The following is a 16,861-nucleotide window of genomic DNA, read 5'->3' as shown; positions in this document are numbered from 1 at the left end:
CACTGCTTCTAGTTATTGGACAGATTTTTTTTTTAAAGTAGCAGATAGCTAGGCTATTTGTTAAGCGTAAAGCGAAGAAATGTCGCGTCATTGCTAATGCTGAAGGAGGTTAAACACCACTAAATATAATGCTAACAGCTACTACACACGGTTAAGCATCAGATAGCAGAGCAATGCTAGATAAGCAAGATAAGCGCAAAACCTGACTCGCACTTCAACGCCGAGACTCAACACACACACACACACACACACACACACACACACACACACACACACACACACACACACACACACACACACACACACACACACACACACACACACACACACACACACACACACACACACACACACACACACACACACACACACACTCTATCAGTGCCTCTTCATGCTGCGTCACTGCTAAAGAATGCAATGGGCTGGCCCAGGGGGTTCTCAATTCAACTCCTCAGTTACCCCAACTTCCCTTGTTAATCCTTCCTTGCATTTTTCACCTCATTGTTACTATAATGCTCTTGGTTGGCTCAATCGGGCATGCTCAGCTCATAATGAATTCTACTGATGTACTACCTCGCAGGCGAGTCTCTTAGACAGGGTCGGGGGCGGCCTGAGGAGTGGAACTGAGATCACCTGAGCTAGCACTTTTTCCACAGCACCTGAGCTAGCTCCTCCTAGCGCTTCGCTACAGCACTACACAGCACGACAGGCACAGACAATACAGGAGGGAAGCCAAAGCAATAATAAATAGCATGCTAAGACTAAATACAAACTCCTGAGACGACAGCAACACATAATACTGATACAGAGAGCATACCACTCAATCCACACTATGCCTGGTTTCTTGTTCTTATTCTGCCTCTTCTTTTGAAAAAACAGGAAAGATGAAGGAGAGGAGCAAGGAAGGAAGGAAGTAAGAGGGAAACAATCTCTGCTGAGTACAACAAAGACCTTATCACTTATCGGGCTAGGCCACTGAACAGGTGTCCTTTGATGTTGTTTTGACTTCATGTTTGCACAGACTTGCAGCCGGAAGCCTCTACGCTCTCTCACTCTACCACCATTTTGTTTCTTGGGGCTCGGTCGCATTTGCATGCACATAACTGTGCACTGAACACTGTGCACTGAATGTCCACTGTGTCTGCCTAACAACCACAAGAAGCAACAGATTGTCCATGTCAAAAGTGATGGCTTCATGAAGAAACAATCACCACAGAAAAATACCCCAACTCCACACGTGAACGCTGCATGAAAAGTGCCGGGTTAGCTGATACACCTTCGGAGGCTGTGCAATGCGACAGTTGTATGTAGCAAGAGCACAACAACGGTAAGCTATAAAACACAACTGCACACATTAAAAGTTACACATTCCAGTCAAACTTGTACATAACCCCATGCAGTTTCATTTCAACCATTCAGAATAAAAACAGCACTCAACACTGTGCGGACCAGAAGCTAACGAAGAGCAGTGCTCTTAACTATGGCCAGAGAGGTCAATGTGTGGAGTCATTTGCACAACAAGAGCAAGTCAATGATTAAAAAACACAGAAAAACATAACATTGATGTGCAGATCTTGTGCGATTTTTTTCTTCTTCTGTCATTTAATTTCAGTGAAGAGAAGTGCAATAGTGAATAGAGATGGGCGGACAGGCGGACAGGCGGACAGGCGAACAAGCGATGGCTCAGCTCGGAGATCCCTCTCCAGCATTAAGTCTCATATGAGTCGATTTGATTGGCTGGGTGGGTGGGCAATTGGATGGAGGAGGGGTGAGATCCCACTCGTGGTTTGAGGGGTGTGGGGGTCAGTGCGTGGGGCGCCCACTTGAGGACCCGTCGAAGGTGGATTCGGGGTGCGCTGCCTCCTCGGTAGGGGTGCAGGGGGTCTCGGAGCCGGTGTTGCTGTCGCTGGTGCACTCCTCCATCGTTGCCTCGGCAACACTCTCCTTGTCCTCCTGGCAGGCCTCCTCGCTGGCAGCCGGGGCGTCCTGCTCCTCTGGGGCTTTCGACTTCTCTGCTGGAATTACTAATGCAAAAAAAATGGCACGCATCAGTATCAGGGTCATATTAAAAACCTTGTAGCTGTTGCTTTCCATCACTGTAAAATCCAGGCACGTGACAGATGGCAATGACGACTACAACCACACAAATGTGCTGCATCCACGAATACATGTTTGATCTTTACATCTGTTTTTCAACATGGCAGATTATGACAGATTATGAGATTAGGAACCCAAAACACCAATTAAAGCTCATTTCTCTGGTTGCGAGAATGAGACCGAGGAACTTTTTCTCTGATATATTAGTACAATTTACTCTGTGAGGTTTGTTGATTTTTAAGTGTATGTCACCAATGGGCAATCCTTGTTCACCGGCAGAATAGTGACTAAAGCCATATCGCTCGATTTAAAATCAGAAAATAGGCCTGAGATGTTTACCGGTATCTGTGGGTTTGGCCTCCGGGGCCAGCTCCTCCTCCTCCTCTTCCTTCTTGCTGCCTTCGCTGTGGGAGTGTGGGTGGGGCTTGTCACTGTGGGTGGGGCACTGGGTCTTTGTTTTGTCTGCTGGGGTGGGGCTTGTCGGTTGCTCCGCCTCCTCTGCCACCTCCCGCTCCCGTTCAGTTGTGCGCTTGCGGGACACCTCATCGGCTGTGGCCATCTCTACGGAGATCTTCTCCATGTCCACTTCCACCTTCATACAGCACAACTGGATGACAGACACAGACATGGAAGGGTAGATAGAGAGAGATAGAGAGAGAGAGAGAGAGAGAGAGAGAGAACAATCAGAAAGAAAGGATAGAGAATAAGAGGGATTGGCAAGGGTGTATTGATAGAGAGAGGGGCCGACAGACAGAGATAGATAGAAAGGCAGGAAGGCAATCAGACAGGCAGATAGATAGACAGGCAGGCAGACAGACAGACATACATACAGACAGACAGACAGACAAACAGACAGACAGACAGACAGACAGAGAGACAGACAGACAGACAGACAGACAGACAGACAGACACACACACACACACACACACACACACACACACACACACACACACACACACACACACACACACACACACACACACACACACACACTCACAGGGGGGGACCGATAAGGAAGAATTGATGGAGAGATAAAGGGAAGCAGAGGGAGAGGAAAACAAATGGACAGATAGAGACAGGAAGAGAAAGGTTGAGGGAAGAGAGAGTAATATTTAATGCACATAGTAATTCACAAGGCTGTTAATGCAAGTCTGTTTAAACAACCTACACTACGTTTTACAACCTACACCTCATTTCTACTGCTGAGATCAACCCACATGTGAAAACAACATGAAAAGTGTTCAGGTCAGCTGATCGGCCTTCAGAGGCTGTGCGCTACCATAGAGATCAAACCAACGGATGCAGCAGGTATGATGCCTAGCATTCTATGGCAGTTGAAGAGAACACATAAGCCTCTAATGATTCCAGTGAAATGTACTCCTAATATTTGATGTACATTTGAAATAATCTGTCCTTAATATCACAATGATAGCAGGGCAAAATTATATCACTTCAAAACTGTGATTCCACCCCCACTAACACTTGACCCACTCTTTTTCATATATGATACATAAGTCGATTTGTGATCTTCTAAGAGAGCAATGCAATTTTATGTTTATACAAATACATAAAATGAATGTAATTACCTTAATTTAACCGGAATCTCACTGTCCTATTATTGACTCCTAATGTACCGGTACATAATATGTACACTACCGTTCAAAAGTTTGGGGTCACTTAGAAATGTCCTTATTTTTCAAAGAAAAGCACTGTCTTTGTCAATGTAGATAACATTAAATTAATCAGAAATTCACTCTATACATTGTAAATGTGGTAAATGACTATTCTGGGTGGAAACGTCTGGTTATTAATGAAATATTTACATAGGTGTATAGAGGCCCATTTCCAGCAACTAACACTCCAGTGTTCTAATGGTACATTGTGTTTGCTAATCGCCTTAGAAAACTAATGGATGATTAGAAAACCGTTAAAAAACCCTTGTGCAATTATGTTAGCACAGCTGAAAACTGTTTTGCTGTTGAGAGAAGCTATAAAACTGGCCTTCCTGTGAGCTAGTTGAGTATCTGGAGAATCACATTTGTGGGTTTAGATTATACTCTCAAAATGGCCAGAAAAAGATAACTTTCATGTGAAACTCGCCAGTCTATTCTTGTTCTTAGAAATGAAGGCCATACCATGTGAGAAATTGCGAAGAAACTGAACATTTCCTACAACGGTGTGTATTAATCCCTTCAGAGAACAGCACAAACAGGCTCTTACCAGAGTAGAAAGAGAAGTGGGAGGCCCTGGTTCACAACTAAGCAAGAAGACAAGTATATTAGAGTCTCTAGTTTGAGTAATAGACGCCTCACAGGTCCTCAACTGGCAGCTTCTATAAATGGTACCCGCAAAACGCAGTGTCAAAGTCTACAGTGAAGAGGCGACTCCGGGATGCTGGCCTTCTAGGCAGAGTGGCAAAGAAAAAGCCATATTTGAGACTGGACAATAAAAAGAAAAGATTGATATTGGCAAATGAACACAGACATTGGACAGAGGAAGATTGGGGGAAAAGTGTCAGACAAATCAAAGTTTGAGGTGTTTGGATCACACAGAAGAACATTTGTAAGACGCAGAACAGGTGAAAAGATGCTGGAATAGTGACTGACGCCATCTGTCAAGCATGGTGGAGGTAATGTGATGGTCTGGGGCTGCTTTGGTGCTGGAAAAGTGTGAGATTTGTACATAGTAAAAGGGATTTTAAATAAGGAAGGCTATCACACCATTTTGCAACACCATGCCATACCCTGTGGACAGCGCTTGATTGTAGATCAATTTCCCCCTACAACAGGGCAATGACCCAAAGCACACCTCCAAATTATGCAAGAACTATTTAGGGAAGAAGCAGGCAGCTGGTATGCTGTCTGTAATGGAGTGGCCAGCGCAGTCACCAGATCTCAACCCCGTTGAGCTGTTGTGGGAGCAGCTTGACTGTATGGTACGCAAGAAGTGCCCATCAAGCCAAACCAACTTGTGGGAGGTGCTTCAGGAAGCGTGGGGTGAACTTTCTACAGATTACCTCAACAAATTAACAGCCAAAGGTCTGCAATTGCTGCAAATGGAGCATTCTTTGGCAAAAACAAAATTAATATTTCAAATAAAAATCATTATTTCTTACCTTGTCAATGTCTTGACTATATTTTCTATTCATTTTGCCACTCATTTGATAAATAAAAGAGTGAGTTTTCATGGAAAACATGAAATTGTCTGGGTGACCCCAAACTTTTGAACGGTAGTGTATATTTAGAAACTTTAAAAGTAGATCTGAAAAGGATATTATCTGCATTGTCAGAGATGAGTAATTTAAGATTCAATTATCAGAGGCAATATGAATAAAGGCCCAAGTTAAACTGAGATGCTTGATGAAGTTACCAAACAAAGAGAATTATTGTCGCTACAGAAACATCCTGCATGCTTTGACATGAAAAGCTCCTCTCTGCTTCAGTAAACACATAGTGCTGCCAGGCGCAACCCTTCAGCTGAGCTCAGTGGCTCCACCTCATGGACAGATTATTATTTTCCTCTAGGGTATCTACTCCATTTCTGGCTAATCTTATTACCTTTGTAAAGGTGTAAGAATAAGTTAGAACTGAAACTTCAAAATCCCAACAATTAAAAAAAGGATACTACACTCTTTCTCTCTATTTTTCTGTATCATTACACTGGACCGTCCAATTTTATGGGTAAGCTCGAAATATTTTGTTCCAAAACATAGGCCAAAACAGACCAGAACCCCTACCCTTTTGAGCTCGTTTGTGAATGCTTCGGTTGCTTCGAGAAATTTCCTCTTCTTGAGCTGGTGACGGTCTTCAATCTGCAGCAACTCAGCCTCCAGCTTTCTCTACAGGTTAGAGATCATAAATAACACTGATACTAACATTACACAAAGATGCCCTAATCACTCTACAGGTTAGAGACCATACATCACACTATTATCACATGACACAAAGACGCTCTAATCATTCTACAGGTAAGAGACCCTATGTCACACTGACATTTACATGACACAAATTTTTTTGATTGTCTCAACACAAATCTATGAATACGCAGATATATCTTTATCTGGTTATCGCAGACAAGTGGTCTCCAAACCTAGCTCTTAGTGGTGGTCCTTTCTTGGGCTACAACCACAATCATTGCACAGGTGCACTAGTAGAGGTACAGTAATGGACCCCTGTTCACATCACTCCTGTTAACAATATTATTCCCTTCCTTGCATTTGAATATATTTATAGCAGTGATGTTTCTGGTCACGAGCAGGAGATCTGACCTGGACTGATACCCTGCCAGCTGAGAGATAGTGAGCGGGTGAAGGGAATTACGAGTCGGCTTACCTGGTGCACCATGAGCGACTGGACCTGGCGTTTGAGCACCTGCATGCGTGCCGTGGTGACAACGGAACGTACATCCGGGACCACGCTGTCACTCAGGATCTCGCTGATGAGGCGGTGGTTGCGCTGGAAACGGGCAGTGGCGGAGTGCTTCATGGAAAAACCGTCGTCGTAATCTGCAAGGGGGAGGAGAGGGACAGACACCATACATTATTGAAGTGATACCCTAAATCTAGCCTATGCTGCATAATGGTGTTAGGCCCAAGTATCAATATGTGCCAAGATGCAGAATACTTATTATAACTTGTATTCATCGCAGCTTTCATAGATGTTTGTTCACAAATATGTTTAGGGTTCTTAGAATAGCTTGGCAAAGCGACATCAGGAAATAAATATCCAATAGGTCTTTATCCTTATTTTAATTTGAAATCCGACCCCGACACCAACAGCCACCTCTAATTATAAGGCCATGTGAAGCTTAATGGCAGACTATTGACAAACCACAGTCACCTGGTTAAAGGCCTCTTGTAGGATCAAAGGATAAATAACTAGTTCATGGAGGTTTGGTAAGATAATGGATGATACCATAGCAATCAATGCAGAAAACATGACAAATGATAACTGCTTGGTATGACCAGCCATCAATATTCCAAGTCCTGTTCCCTCACTTTCAAATTTGGTATGCTTACACTTATATTGGATACAAAAAGATATAGTACACTAGAAAAGCAAATTATTATGTCATGCCAGTATACTGACAGACTGAAAATGAAATATTACAATACTGGCACACAACAATACATGGCAAAGTGTGATGATACTTAACTGTGCTGTTTTTCCCCCACCCAGACTGATTATGGAGTAATAAAGATGAAGTCACTGCAATTCCTGCCAGTTCCAGAAAGGCAAAATGCAACTGCATTACTGACAGTGTCACAGTATTTTTCCATTGTCTTCTTTTCTGCCTGGGATTGCAGAAGCTAATTAAAACTGAATGACAAACTGCCAAAACAGATCTACTACTGAGGAAGTTCGATGATGAAACAAAAATGTCATAAGCGCAACTTGATTTTGTATTGTCATGGAGTTGGTTTTATGCCAATTCCTATGGGAATAATCTATTGGAAAACTACCTTCATAGAACTTTCAAGAACTTTTCCTACCAGGTAGCTCGATAGTTTTTAGTTTACTGTTGCTCGTAATCTTGAAATGTAATGGTTCTTCCAACAGATACTTATTTTATTATTTAAAAATGTTTTAAGAATCAGAGTCCTTAAAATGACAAAAAAAAAGATTTTGCCGTTTAAGGAGTTAACATTCTGTGATGGGTAAGATTAGACCACGCACCTTTCATACCAGGGAAGTTCTTCTATGAGGTCACCCTCTGAAGATAGATCTTGAAAAACCTGAACACATTTTGACAAGACAGATGCTTGGGGGGTTCCTGGATAAACTGGTACTACATCAGTGGGGTCTCCCCTCAACCACAAACAGCTCACACTAAGCCAGAGTTAAAATTACTGTTTCAGCTAAGTGTTTTGAGAGGTTTTTTTGCAGTTGCTTTTTGTCCAATCTGGAGCCCTCTGTTGCTGAGACCTTCACTGACCAGAATCGTGGTGCCATCCCATAATAATGAAAGGGGTGGGACTGCTATTAAACACAGTTTAAAACCTGATTCATTCTTTTAATTCTCTTGGTCTTACAGATCAAGTGAGACAAAAAAAAAATACTATAAAGTGGCTGCCCTTGGTGATTCTGTGAGATGGGCGGTTTTAAGTGGGGGCAGTGACACGGACGGCACTCACCATCGGGGTCCTCGGCTGGCTGGATGGTGAGGTAGGGCTCACCCTTGTCAAGACGAGACTGCCGCTGCCGGCTCTCCTCTTCCAGGGCGGCCTCTGCACGGTTCTTGGCGTTGACGTAGGCCAGGTACGCTGGGGAGTTGTGGTAGGCCTTCATGCTCTCATTGTACTCAATCTGTGGGAGAGGGAGAGGCGGGACGAGAAACAGAGAAAACGGAGGAAGCAGAGAGGTCGAGCAGGACAGATGAAAAACAAATTATAAACAAAACAACCCTGAGGTCCCTCAAGGCACACGCAACAATGTTTTCCTCGCATGACTTGAAACCGGCAAAACAAGAAAACAGAGAAATGCCAAAATTCTTTCTATCACAAAGAACCTACTCAGAAGTGTTACAGAGGTACACATGTTAACTAGAGGGAGCCAGTCAGAAAACAAACACAGAACAATAAACAGTAGAATGAACAGTTCAAGCCACTTCCGCCGGTCACCCAAAACCACGCCATCGACACCTCATAAAAAACCAACCTTCTCTGCTTCGTAGTCATTCAAATATTCCTGTTTCTCCTCATCAGTGAGGTCCCTCCACATGCCACCGATTATCTTCCCAATTTCCCATAGCTTCAGATCAGGATTGGATGCTTTAACTTGGTCCCAGACCTGGTGATGAAAACCAGACATGGGCATGGGGCGGGGTAGGGTGGAGTTGGGTTGATTCGGTCGGGGGGGGTTAGCAACTATTGGCAAGTTACAAACCAGAGGCCGCTGGGTGTTGCCCAGTGCGATGTCACATTTTGTTTGGCTGCTAAAATGTGTTTTCTTTTACCTCCTAAGACTTCAACTCCTTGTTGCTAAGCAAGTGTGTCTGAGTGAATCCTGAATCCAAATAAGATGAGAATAGCATAGGCTTTCTCAAATTTGTTCAAACGAATGAGACAATTTGAAGCTCTTTGCATGTGTGCTGATCATGTGCAAATGTTTGACCATGGTAAATGCAAAGCATCACAATAAATGTACAAATCATTTACCCGCCATTTGAAACCCTAAAGTGACTGAATTCGATTTCCTATACACCAACCCCAATTTCCCAACACCTATCACTGGGCCAACACAAAATGGTAGAAATCAGGTGGACAGGGGGGAACCTACATATCCCTATGTTTGTGTATAATAGTAGGCACACACAAAATTGCACACCCAGCCGTGAAATATGGTTCATGATTAACTGAACCAGATTAGGATGTGTCAATATAAGAAGGAAGCATTTTGATACACTTACCTTCCTACTATATCGCATGTAGGGCATCAAAGGCTTGTCCGGGGGCTTGGGTGGTTTTGGGATGGCAATACCTGATGAATTCTAAACAAATCAAGCAAATAGACAAACACGTATTAACGAAGCAAACACATACGTTCAAAGACGAATAAATGACAAATGGTAACTTAGCTGAACCTACTCTTTTATTTTATTTCAGTCCAGAGGAAGTACAACTTATTAATAAACCAGCTCTCTTACACAAAGAGTTTGTTTTGCACATACGTTGAGATTCTTGGTCTTTAGTTGCCACTGCCTCATTTTCATGAATAGTCATAGGAAGTTATGGGGGCAAGAAAAGAAGAAAAATCTGCAGATCACGGAGTGATAACTTTGTCTCATTGGTGTTATCCGTTCTCATGAAGGATCTTAATAGATACTAAAACGTACTTATCAATCATAGGCCTTCAGATTTGTAGAACTACTTGGCATATTTGTCTGGCCAGAAAGGTAATGATAACTGTGAAGGCTTAATATTTCCACAGACCAGTTTCACTAACAAAGATGAATACGTGAGTTGTTATGATGACGATATAAATCTGGCTATATCTTTAAGTCCTTTTGGGCATGTCTGTGTGGATTTCCAGGGTTCATCAAGGAAGCTTTGTGATTACGACCTGAGTTAACAGTCTGCCGTCGTCTGTTGTCAATACTCATAAACCCTCACCAGCTGCTAACACTATTATTATTTACAGTGTGACTGTCCATGAGGAGTGCAGCAAATTAGCCTTGTAAAGCTAACTAAGCCTCCCTTGATTTGATCTGTGCCTCGGTTCTTTTTGTCTTTGCTAAGGTACTGCACCTCAGTGTACATCAATGGTCCTACCGTTACCCGACTGTTGTTGCCAGGGTTTCCTCCCAGCCTGTAGTTGTTGTAAGCCAGATGGCTGTATGGGTTGTATCCCACAAACCCGGGAGTGTTGGGCGTTTGCTGATGAGGAAACAAATGAGACAAGAAACATGGATGAGAAATGACCGCAAAACAAAAGATGAAAAGTAAGAGAAAAAAAAAACACAAGTAGTCAATCAAGAAACGAAAAGAAAACAGAACGAATAAAAAAACATGATAGGAAGACGAACCTTGGAAAACTAGTAAAATAATCCAAAAACAACAATGGTCTGCTGCAATGCCGAAGCAACATGTGTCATACAGTCAAAGCGGCAAAAAGCGACATCTAGTGCATTGGCATTATTGACATCCCTCATAACAGAAACCATCATACATGGAGTTTTAGCAGGTTTGTGTGGCAGTATCAATTCTACATTGTATGATTACACCAAAAATGTATATTACACACAAACTAGGCATGGCTACAGACGACATATGTACTAAAGCTACCACCTTTTAACAAAGAGACAGAGACCACAGGTCTGCAAAAGAGGCAAGCTGCAGATAACGGCCACGCAATGTGTGTCAACACTAACAGAGGCTCTAACAATCACAATATCAATTAAACACAGGACACAAGGGGGTCCCTTTCTAAACTGGGATCCATCTCGTTCGCTGGCTGCAATACTTACTGTCATGGGGGCAGGGGTGGGGGGAGGGGCAAAGGAAGGCCTCTCTGTCATAAGGAAACAAAAAGGGGGGGGGGGACATTAATGACAAAGGCATGAAGCCTTTATTAATGAGAGAAAAAAATGTATAGTGTTCAATGATGATCCTCTCAAAAATCAATTTCGGGGACAAAACACGTCTTTCCAATCAGTCATAGAAAATGTGCTGAAAAACAAATAAGATCAACTATGGTTAACAGCAGTTAATTTCACTGGTATAGTGCCAAAACAAGGTGAGATTAGAATGAATCTTTAATCCATGGTCCTAGTTTCAATTTTGCCATGTTGTAAACTTTTCATGAGGAAGAAAATGTGAAATGTGATGTCCTATTAAGCCTAATGACCTCAAGGGAAACGTGTTTTCTTTACCAAATGATAAACCAAGCCATATATCCTAAATCACTAGGGAAATGAGATGACAGGTTTGTGAAAAAATATACAGCATTTATTTCAACATCTATCCCCAAACACATAACCATTCTTGACAAAATAATAACAATACAATTTTAGACTAAGCCTTGTAGAGCACAAAGTCGTTCTAATTAGTGAACACAAATAACAGGTGACAGAAACCTGCACTGAAGTATCTAGCCTACACCAAATTGCAGAGGAAAAGACGTGACCTATATCCAAGCCACATATTAATTTAAGACGTCCACATTTCGCTATGTATATATGTCCAATGCACTAAAACCAATCCTTACTTGACATCTTGGCAGATGAGTGAAATCAGTCTATTCCAGGCACTGTGTCTGTAATAAAAACATTATACAGAATGATGAAGAATGGTGCATTGTACGCTGGCGTTTCACACTGAGACACCGTAGAGGCGCTGCTGATTATTGTGGAAAGGACAGATCCCAATGATGCCAAACAGCGTCTTCGAAGCAGTGTGTATGCACAATGGGAGCTGGGAGGAAACATGCTACCAAAGACAGCTGGCAACAGCAGCCTAGCTTCCTGCTTTAAACTAACTTGGTAGCTATAGTTTTACGTGTATTTGAGTTCCTATGTGGCTGTACATGTAGTTAGGTTGCTACACAACAAAACTAATTTTTATTGAGCTAATATCTATTACAACGTTCTTGCCGTATGTAGCCTTAGCTAGCAACAAACCTAGCTTCCTAACGGTTACAGCTGTTACTGTCGGTCAGTCTGTTTAAATATCACAAACTGTTTATTGAAAAAAATAAACAAGTCAGAAGTAACGTTAGGTAGTGATTTGTGTTGCACGGTCAAACAGTCAAATAAATGTAATTGATACCAATCAACCTAACGATGACGTTATTATTCAGTAACCTGACGTGTAAAAAAAATAATAAAGTCTACAACATTTCGTCTCTCAACAAATCTGTCATAGCTAGCGGTAACTGGCTTGTACGAATAGTAACGTTTGTCAATAGTTTTAGGATTATAGCTTTAACGTTATGAATTATGAATTCAGCATGCTAACATTAGACCCTTTGTTAAGTTGCACTAGCCAAAGTTGATTTGCTGGCTAGCTGTAAACACTAGCAACCATAAGCTTATTTCACAAAGGAGTCTAGTTTGAATTTAGTCGACATTAGCTTGACACCTATGCGAGCTAACAACTGTTCATCGCTTGTCAACAGAGAGTTGATTTGATGGTGGTATAAAACCAATCTAGCCACATTTTGCTGTCTGTAATAGCTATCGATAGCTAGCTAGCTGTCATTCGATAGCCTGTCCCTCCCTGTACGGTTAAACAACACAACAGTATGGGAAATTTAAAAGACGCGAAACGAACCAACTTTAATTTAGATGAGCTTACGCACAACGTTACGAGGAACGCTAGAATACACACACGAAAGTGCAGCATTACGCTTGCGTTCTTGCGTTGCCTTGAAGATTTCTCGCTAACGTTAACACAACACAAGGCAGCTAGCTACGAGGTAACAGTTAGCAAGCTAGGTGACCAAATCCTGACTGTCCCTAACGTTCATTTACGTCTTAAATGCCAATTGTCACGCCTGCTGGGAATGCTTTCTAACTACATGAGATTCACGATACGATTAATGATAGAATATATTTTTCATTGGAATGCTAACGTTAATGATTGAAATCGGAGGACAGCTCACCCCAAAATCCCTTTGTTCCAAGCTCTGCGAGCTGAATTATCGGGTACAAGCACCACAGCTCAGAGACGAATTAAGCTCCAGCAACACATGGAAGTCACTAGAAAGTGTGTATTATTTTTTTAATTTCAGCACGATGACAGGAGGTGCCCAGATAACTAGAGACAGGTTCACATTTCATAGAACGCACAGTCCAGCACAAGCTCAAGTGACAACTGCGACGCTCTTGCCATGCAATGTTTGATACCATATGGATGTTCCATCACAGATGACACTTGCCAGATGTGTCACAGTTCCACATCTGGTTAATGTTTAGGCCTACAGGTTGCAACCGGTCTTAATGTGATTTGCGCATTGTTTGCTCGATCTTTTATCCGTTAACATCACATTACAAATGACATTGCTCTTCACCTGACTAAGGCGTAGCATATTGTAATCATATAACATGCGAATCATCTATTGCATAATCAATTGCAAAATTGATTCAACTATTTTCGTAGGCTATTTAAACTTGGATTATTACAAGGCTGCCATTTAACAGCAGAAAGATCTGGAAACAGATACAGGGTTAGGGGAGTAGGCTATACACTCACTTTTGATCATGCCAATCTTCCTGTTCCCTCAAAAGTGCATCACCCTTTGTTCTGCAAGCTGCACCTTTAATATATGAAAGTGTTCGAAAGATGTCAATATCGTTTAATGGCTTGTGATGAATGCTATTCATTTACATTTTACATTTGCTCATTTAGCAGACGTTTTATTGAAAAAACAACGATTCACCAGACTTGGTTGTCTAGGTCCAGGCTAAATCACTTAATACTGACTCAATTGTAACCCACTTGGTGATATGACCTGTCACAACTGAACACAAGAACATAACAGAAGGCACTCGACCCATAACCCCTTTCATTAGTCTTTGCCCCCATACCCCCCTCCCTATCCGTGTGTCAAATGAACAGCTTTGTTGACCTTTATTTTCTTTGCTTACGTTTGTAGCTCATTCCCTCATACTCTACAAACTGCAAAAGATTTGAATGGATTAATTGAAGTACAAACACACTGAATGTCTGTAATTATAGTATTTATTGTGTCAGCATATTCACAGCCTAAGAATTAAAGAAATACAATCCCAAGTCCTGTGATATATAGGCTTGCTTAACCTTGAATGTCCAATTTGTCATAATCCACTCCTGAATATAATGATTCTGCATGACTGAATTCCCATGGGTGCAAAACAACACTCCCCTGTGTTGATACTTGAGCCTAAAAATTCTCGCCTAATGTAATATCTCTTGCCTTGTCGAAGGGCAAGCCAAATGTGCTCCATCACAATGACTCAGACCTCTCTCAGGGAGATTATTATTGTATCAGATTATCTGTTTTTTCAAAGGTGATGGCCTCATGCCCTCCCAAGTATGACAGCACAATTCTGTAATCACACACAAGTAGGCCTTTCGAGAGCAGCTGCGGCTGCTTTGCGCGATGTTGTTAGAACAAGGATGCCTCACATTCCTCTGACATTCTAGAACAGCGCTCCTTGTCAATAGTTTTAATGCTACCCAAGCTAGAGTGTGTGCAAATATATGCAACCATGTTTACTGTGCGAGAAGTGAAAGTCTGATATGGAGTCATTTTTGCTGTCTTTTTTTTATGAGCGTGCATACAGAATATGAACGAGCGCAGGGACTGAATTGAGCATGTAAAAACAGAAACGGGTGAAAAAAGGGTACCACTAGTTATGATTAACCACAGACATGATGGTTGTATAAATGTTTCAGTTTGCTCGCTCTTACTTATGCTATTACGTTTTGAGCACTATCTCAACTTGCATCTGCTCGTTTTATCATTGTAAATTGTTGTCGCTCTTTGATGTATTTTTCAACCGGAAATGCACTGTGTGTGTTAACAAATACCACTAGATGTCAGAAGGGCAACTTCACCAGAAGCAGCAGGAAATGTGTTTTCGAAATTTCAAATAGAACTTGTTGTTTACAGTGAATATGACACGTGCATTTTGTTTTCAAGTTTAATGCCTCTTTAAAATAGCTTAAGATGCCATTTTAAAGAGGCATTAAGGAAAACCCCTACAGGTAGAATAACAGCCAGCAGATGTGCAAACCAGCAACAGCACAGTTGCCAGCTAGTTTACAAACTGACATATTTCACTAATGTGGGATGCTGGTGCAGCCTTTCCACCTTACACAAGCCCTCTGCCCACAACCGCCCATTCCCACCAAACTGTTAGGCACAATTTCTACTCTGCTTACAATACATGATACATTATAGCCTACATATTCTGTGTCAGTATATTTACCCGTGATATAAACGAATGCCATTGACAGTTTTTTTTTTGCCTCATAGCTCTGTTTATCTTTATTGTGACCTGTTCTACAAGAAAATGAATAATTTTGCTTGCATCTGATTCTCCCCTCTCCTCCCTTCCCTCCTCATAGTGTTATAAACCCTTTAGTAATCAGTGGTTAACCGCAAATCAGCAGAGATGTTAATATTTACTTTGTTTTAATGTGTCCCAGGATACTCTTGAATGAAATAGTAAATACTGTGCAAAACTTCATTACAGTGACGGAACACTGCAGGTTAACGAGACACGGCAACAGCTGTCTGGAAGAAAAAAAAAGCTCATGAGCCCACCCACGACAACCCTTCTTATACAAGAATAGAATTATTATATGTATGCAATGTTGTATATCGTTTTAGATCATTTCCAGGCTTCTTTCAGAAGGGGTTGAATGGGAAATCAAAGATGGTCCTTCTTAAACACAAGGCAGTACATAGTAAGTTATCATGTGATTTTATCCTCTGCCTCATGTGGCCACTAAACACCAAAAGGCCGTGAGGTATTTAAATGTTAAATAGTATTTATTGTTACACTAGGTCTCTTGCTCATAGCTTGATTGTTCTCTCCCTTGTATGTCGCTTTGGATAAAAGTGTCTGCAGCTAAAGGACTAAATATAAATGTATTCAAGCTGGGAGAAGAATAATGTTTGAGTATGCCTATGTGCTGATTACAAGACATTTCTAACCCCTTCTGAAATAAGCCTCTTTTTTAGTTTAGTCTAAATAGACTTGTAAAGGAGACATAAACACACATCCCACCAGCTGGCTATCCACTTTGTAGTTTTAGTGAGTACACCTTTTGTAAGAATAGGTTTTACAGCATGACTTGGCCAGATATATTAGTAAAACATGTGCTGGAAACTGTTGGGTTGCTGGTTTGCACATCTGCTGGCTAATGCCTCTTTAAAATGGCCACTTTCGCATTTAACTTGAAAACTAAATGCACGTCTCACATTTACAGAGTGTAAGCGTCAACATGTACTTTTTGAAATATCGTAAACACATTTTTTTGCTGCTCTGGTTTGGTTGCACTTCTGACATCTAGTGGCATCTGTTTACTGTGTTCGCTGTCACAGTGAAATCGATACTCATGACGGGTGTCTAGTAAAGCTTTAATCCATGGCATAATTTCCATTTGGAAAAATGCATCAAGAGCCAGGGTAAACACTCAAAACTAAAATGAGAGCCAGCAAACTGAAATATTGATGCAACCCTCATGTCTGTGCTTAATCACATAACTTCATAACAATCAGGACAACAGCATTATTTTCCTCCCCTGTCTTTCTGTATTTGCATGTTCAATTTCTG

The 16,861-nt window shown here is 41.6% G+C and overlaps 1 protein-coding gene across 1 annotated transcript; it reads right to left on the bottom strand.

Moving 5' to 3' along the window:
• Window positions 1-201: 201 nt before the first annotated feature.
• LOC308369161 (SWI/SNF-related matrix-associated actin-dependent regulator of chromatin subfamily E member 1-like) lies at window positions 202-11,113 on the bottom strand (the record flags this gene model as incomplete). Its single annotated transcript, XM_080843505.1, has 9 exons — window positions 202-2,024; window positions 2,437-2,704; window positions 5,835-5,936; window positions 6,430-6,602; window positions 8,232-8,403; window positions 8,755-8,886; window positions 9,506-9,586; window positions 10,368-10,472; window positions 11,063-11,113. 9 exons carry the CDS (start codon window positions 11,111-11,113, stop codon window positions 1,804-1,806), a joined length of 1,305 nt encoding a protein of 434 aa, XP_080699631.1. The 3' UTR covers window positions 202-1,803.
• Window positions 11,114-16,861: the final 5,748 nt, after the last annotated feature.

The sequence above is a fragment of the Sprattus sprattus genome (assembly GCF_963457725.1).
Source record: "Sprattus sprattus genome assembly, chromosome: 1".
Lineage (NCBI taxonomy): Eukaryota > Metazoa > Chordata > Actinopteri > Clupeiformes > Clupeidae > Sprattus > Sprattus sprattus.
The sequence above is the reverse complement of the archived record's forward strand: the minus strand, read 5'-3'. Positions and strand labels throughout refer to the sequence as shown.